We start from the raw sequence: 6,000 nt of genomic DNA, 5'->3' as shown, positions 1-6,000 counted from the left end.
AAAAAGCATCTTTCAGCCTAATCAAAGACCAGCTTATTTTCAACTTTTTACCATGTATAGAGAATTTCTAAATGCTCCCCCTGCCCCCCCCAAAAAAACAGACATAAAATGTTAATTCGCATACCTAATGTTCCTACTTCCTTAGAATCGTGCTACCTTATTCTTGTTTATTTAAGCAGGAATCATTCTTCTTCAAGATACTTCATTTTATCATGACTTTATTTATTCATGTATATTTCGGTAGTGACTATGGGACATGCAGACTCTGCACTGGCAGAGTTATATTCTAGTAAAAGTAATTAGACCATTAAAATATATTTTAATCAATATGTAAGTTGTTGGGTGATGATAAGCCCTATGAGGTAAGAAGATAAAGAGTATGAAACAGTGATGATGCCACTTTATATGGCATGTTTAGAGAAGTTTTGTCTGGTAAGGAGACATTTGATGGTGACCTACATAAAGTTAAGAGAGTAATCCACATGTAAGTCTGAGGCTAATGAGACCACGTTGCTGACAGAGTGAATAATAAGTACAAAGCTCTAAGGTGTTTAATGCCTGGTGATTTTGAGAAACAAGTATAGTTGCAGCTGAGCGAGGTGAGGAGTGGGAAGGGATGACAGAAGTAGCAGTTGGTATGTTGGAACCTATCACTTAAGGATTGTATTTATAAAGATATTCTTTTTTAACTAATGGAAACAGGAAGCTATTTGGGGTATTGTTAGGAGAGGCATGAGTCTATTGTCATCATTCAGGTGAGAGATGATGGCGGCCTGAGAAATCTAACACAGGATTTAAAAGTGTAGATTCTTGAGCGACTGGTTTCAAGTGCCAACTCTTTGAATCATTCACTGAACAATTCTGTTGAGTTTTTCTGTACCTGTGACCTAGAAATGGTAGAACTGTAAGGACTGTACCTGAGTCCTAGCAATGGTAGGAAAGAGTAGCATGGAAAGGATTAGAACCAGTAAAGAGCTCTAAGATATGGCATATTTGTGATGACAGTTGGATCCTCAAGTGCAAATGTAAATTACACAGCCTGGAGCTCAATAGTTAGGTACAGACCGAAGTTATATATATATGGGATAGTTAGAAGATGTACTATATTGTAAACTGTGAGATTAGTTGAGTTCCTCTAGAAGTTAGGTTATGTAAAGATGAATATCCAGTAGGGGACCTGAGAAAACTGACTGAGAAAGGAGGAAAACCATTAAGTCTTGGACACCAATTCTAGAACGTATTCCATAAAAGAGGGGTGACCAACTGTATGAAATGCTATCAATGGAGACAGGTCAAGTATGATGACTGAAATCTGATCATTTGAGTTGGCAATGAGGTTTGCAGGAACAGTTATTGTAGAATAGTGGGAAACAAAAGGCTGAATGAAGAGGGGTCAAAGAGAGAATGGTAGGGGGGGTAAAAAAAACAGAAGGCGGAAAGTAGACAAATTTTACTGAGTTTTGCTGCGAACGGGAAACAAAAGAGGCAATAGCTGCAGGGGTAGAAAAGATCCCTTCCAATGAGATACAAATGCTACTTTTATGTGATGAAGGTTACTATAGATCCAGTTTCTGGATGCAAGATCATGACTAGGCTCATCTGGGTTGATTGAAATGACTTCTGGTCTCTCCCTTGTCTGCTGAATGCTCAGCTATTCAACTGAAGGCCTGAGTTATTCTTTGAAAGGATGAACAATATTCTCTGTCAGGTGTTGTGAAAGATCAGCATTTTCAATCTGCTGAAATGGTGGTTCTTGATGTCAAAGAATTATAATCTTTACCAGAAGCACAAAATTATCATTTTGTTGGGCCACAATTTTGAATCGTTTCTGCTGTATTATTTCAGAGTTTCAAGTTATTCAGTTAGCTGACTTCTAAGTAATTACATCTCAACATGGCTTCATTAATCATAACTAACTCTTTCATTAATCATAACTCTGATGTAATGCTTATAAAGGAATTAAGACTTGGGGCAACAAGAGTGTAAGGACTAATACTTAAAATACCAAGAGTATTCTGCTCATCTGATATCTATATTAACAGATGAACATAAAAGTGTGGTGCATTATTTCCCTAGGGCTGCCAAAACAAAATTCCATAGACTGGGTGACTTAAACAATAGAAATTTTCTTACAGTTCTGGAGGCTATAAGTCCAAGATCAAGGTGTTGGCAGGTTTGGTTTCATCTGAAGCTTCTCTCCTTGGCTTATAGAGAGCTACCTTCTTGCTGTATCCTTACATGGCCTTTCCCCTGTATACACACATTTCTGTTTCTTTGTGCCCAAATTTATTCTTATGCAGACACCAGATTTGATTAGGTCCTGCCCTAATAACCTCATTTTAATTTAATAATCTCTTTAAAGGCCCCATCTCCAAATACTCATTTTCAGGTACTGGGTATTAGGGCTTAAACATATGGATTTTGGGGCAGGGGGGAATATAATCCATTCCATAATCTGTGGTAACCTGTTCTATTAGTACAAAACATATTTTTAAAGGGATGAGGAAAGAAACTGTTAGAAGCAACTTGAAAATCAGTAGTAAGAAGTGTTCAGTTAGACCAAATGAGAGCTAGAAAAACTAATATATTAATAACTTTTACTAAACCTCTGTGAGACAGATATATGAATATACACACAGAGACATTAGTCATCACAAAATGCCTAAAAAATAGGTGTTAGCCCACGTTTTGGATGATGACATTTAGATACTAAACTTTAATTCAATAATTCACAAAAGTAAACCTGTAGAGATATCTGAATTATTAAAAACTATACATTCTACAAATAGTAACAAAGAAGATGGGTATATACAGTATAATTTAGAACATTTTCAATAAAAAAATTGTTAATTATGGAACATAAACCAGACGAATTTGAGTTACCTGTAAGAGTCATTTCTGTGCTCTGTATTTCCAGATGATTAGAGATAACCATGATGATTGTACACATGACAGAAAACTGTTCACATTACAAACTTAATTCTGTCTTTAGGCGTGTAAATGGTAATAGGAAAAGTCTTGGTTTTGATGAAATAGTGAAAGTTATAATCTTCTCCCCAGAGTGATTATCAAAAGTATAAGAAAACATGCAATTATTTGGATACTATAATCTGTCAAAATAAATTTGTTGCATTTTCAAAAATATTTCCTGTTACAATATAGTTTGTGTGATTTAGAATTAAAAATTCTCATATAAACAATATAAATTGGCAGCTAATATAGTTATATATATAAGTCGTATTTTTGCTTCAACAACTTTTGCTTAGTTTTGAAATCCCAGTGCCACTTTGATAAATAATCAGGTAATGATTTGTTTAGAAGTCAGATATTTAAAAGCCATGTCTAGTAATTAACTTTAAGACTATAGCAATGAAAGTTAGAGTACCATCAATCTGTTTATGCCATGTCTGCATATGTTCATCATTTAAAAATAGAATAATATTCATATTGATGTATTTGAAAAAATATTAGAGGCAGTTTGAAGTGTATATTCAAATTTTTAAAAAGGGAAAAGAAAAATCTATTTGATGTATTTCATAATAACCTTCAACTTCTGAAAATAATAGCGAGTCACATTCAGGTGAACTTGTAAAACAATTTTAATTTTTACTCAAAATATGAGATGTTATCATTAGCCCTTACATTTGAAAAATGGAGACAATTATATAGGAAAGGAAGAGAAACAAAAGCTATTAGATTTTAAGCTCAAGTTTCAAAAATATCCAGATAATACAAAAAAGCTCCAGATACTTTCCCATTGTCCAACACTGTCAAAATATTGATTTTCATACATTTTCTTCATAACATATTATCATTTATTAGGAATAGTTTTAGATTTTTTTCCTAAATACCATGAAGGCTCCCCAGTAGTACCACTATTTTATAAACTGACCTGCAGTTGGTTTATTTTTAATCCAATCTATTTGGATTGAAAGAATAAATATCACATACCCAGGGGACACACTTTTATCTGCACCAAATATATTACAATGAAGAAATTCATAGCATTTAACAGCATATTACTGTAATATGATTGGATTGACCAAAGTATGCATCTTTGTATACAAATTCTAATAAGACACCTGAAAAGGAGAAAAAAAAGAAATTACAGGAATAAAGTTTAGCTACATAAACTAATTTTTAGATCAAAACTCACCAGATGTGATAAAATTCTAAAGAAACTGCTGAAAAGTACTGTTCCAAACATGAACTATAATTAGTATTATCTGTCTTAGGAAAATCTCTAGCACAGTAGCTGATCTTCTGTGGAAGTAAAGATACAGGGCTTTGTCATTATTCATTAGGCACAGGAAGGAGACTACTACTTCATTAAGGAAAAAATCTAGATGTGAACTGGTAGCCCCCCATAAGTGTAGTAGAGTTAAACCATCTCCCACCGTAAAATGGCCATATGTTGTATACTTTTAGTTTATTCTGACACTGCAAAGAAGCAAATTACAACCTTACTTAAAATAACAAGAAATGAACAAAGTGAAGCAATAAAAAAAAACAACAAAAAAAAAACAAAGTAAAACAATAACAAAAAGAAATCAACAATAACAAAACCCTGGGATGATGAATTTTGTTCGTACCAAAACAATAGTAAGAAACTCATAATTTCTTATACACGGCAACAGTGCAAATAGCATATAGGTCATGTGTACACAATCTCTTCAATGCAGTGCAAGTTTCTTAACAGCCACCTACAAAGAACTGAAGTGTAGTGAATGTATACAGTGGCTGGTTCACTAACACTATAAATAAGAATGGCCAGTGCCATTATGTTTGCTGGCTGAACATTACTCTTGGGCAATACTTAGTCACTAGAGTTTTTTCTTAACAAGCAGTTTCTCATTAACAAGTTCTCGTCAATAGTGAACTAGAATAAATTTTTACTGACCTCCTTGGTTTTTAGGACATTTGTTAATTCTCTGCCTCTTTTTAAAACCCCAGTGTTGTTTAATAGGCAGCCACTAAAATAAATCCTTCCCCTTCCAACTTCCCTTTTTTCCCCCTAAGATGGACCCTCTGTAAACCTAAAAACATATAGTAACTTAATATACAAAGGTTTCTCAAAGTGCAAAATGTGTTACATATAGTTTCATAAGCTTCATTTAAACAGCATTTTATACAATACAGTACAGTTTAAGATTCCCGTTCATAAGTTATACCACTTAACAGACAACCACTTTAAAGTTTAGCCATTAAAAGTAACTCAACGCCTTTTTACACAAGGTTAATATAGTTGAACTGTACAAGCTTTGTTCAGACCAAAATAGTTAATCTTACATTTATCACATATACACATATATTTTTAAAAGCTCTTTAAATGTTTACATATAGCAAGATGAACCATGAATTTTCTTACAGTTTGGTTTCTGATTTGCACACAAACACTGTACACAATATAAAAAAAAAATTACAAGACAATTCATTTTATGTCTTTCTGCAAACTCTGCTCACCCGGTGACTCTTTCGGGAGGGTTCTTGACCGCTGTAGAACCATGCTAAGCTCTTCAATGACCTTTGATGGCAACTTATTATCAGGGTCCAAAGCAGCTTTGCCATTGATATCCTCAGTCTTCTTCAATGTCTTTAGGCCTTTATGGCCTTTTTGCTGCCCGCAAAGGACCTCAGCCTCTGTGTCCTCCAGACAGTTGAAACTCCTATGTTTTCTGGTTCGATTTCGAAGTTTATCATCCCTGTGCTCCAGGCAATGGGCCACCATGGAGGCTCTTTCCTTTAACGTGCTGTCCCCAGACTCTTGATCACGCTTTTCACCGAGCCGCAGCTTTTCGAGTTCTGCCTTTGCACTCTAAAATACAATAAAATGTCTCACAGGAAAGCAAAATTTGGCCTAATTTAAGTTTAAAAAAATACATTCCATATGAAATCTGATGTTTCTTATATTAGAGTTTATTTCTATGATTTAGGTTCTAACTTTACTTTAACACAAATGACATGTCCGAATTTATATACTGATCTTAGAGCTACAAAATC

General features: G+C 34.1%; 1 protein-coding gene across 2 annotated transcripts in view; it reads right to left on the bottom strand.

Moving 5' to 3' along the window:
* Positions 1-3,581: 3,581 nt before the first annotated feature.
* ARAP2 (ArfGAP with RhoGAP domain, ankyrin repeat and PH domain 2) overlaps positions 3,582-6,000 on the bottom strand; it is a 157,461-nt gene continuing 155,042 nt past the window's right edge. For both annotated transcript variants that reach the window (XM_039848861.1, XM_039848862.1), the window contains one exon: positions 3,582-5,815. In XM_039848861.1, the coding sequence (XP_039704795.1) occupies positions 5,432-5,815 (384 nt within the window). In that variant the 3' untranslated portion in view covers positions 3,582-5,431. The remainder of the gene's footprint in view (positions 5,816-6,000) is intronic.

This window comes from Pteropus medius, unplaced genomic scaffold, assembly GCF_902729225.1.
Source record: "Pteropus medius unplaced genomic scaffold, Ma_sr-lr_union100, whole genome shotgun sequence".
Taxonomy (NCBI): domain Eukaryota; kingdom Metazoa; phylum Chordata; class Mammalia; order Chiroptera; family Pteropodidae; genus Pteropus; species Pteropus medius.
Note: the sequence above shows the minus strand (reverse complement) of the source record. Positions and strands in the feature narration are given on the sequence as shown.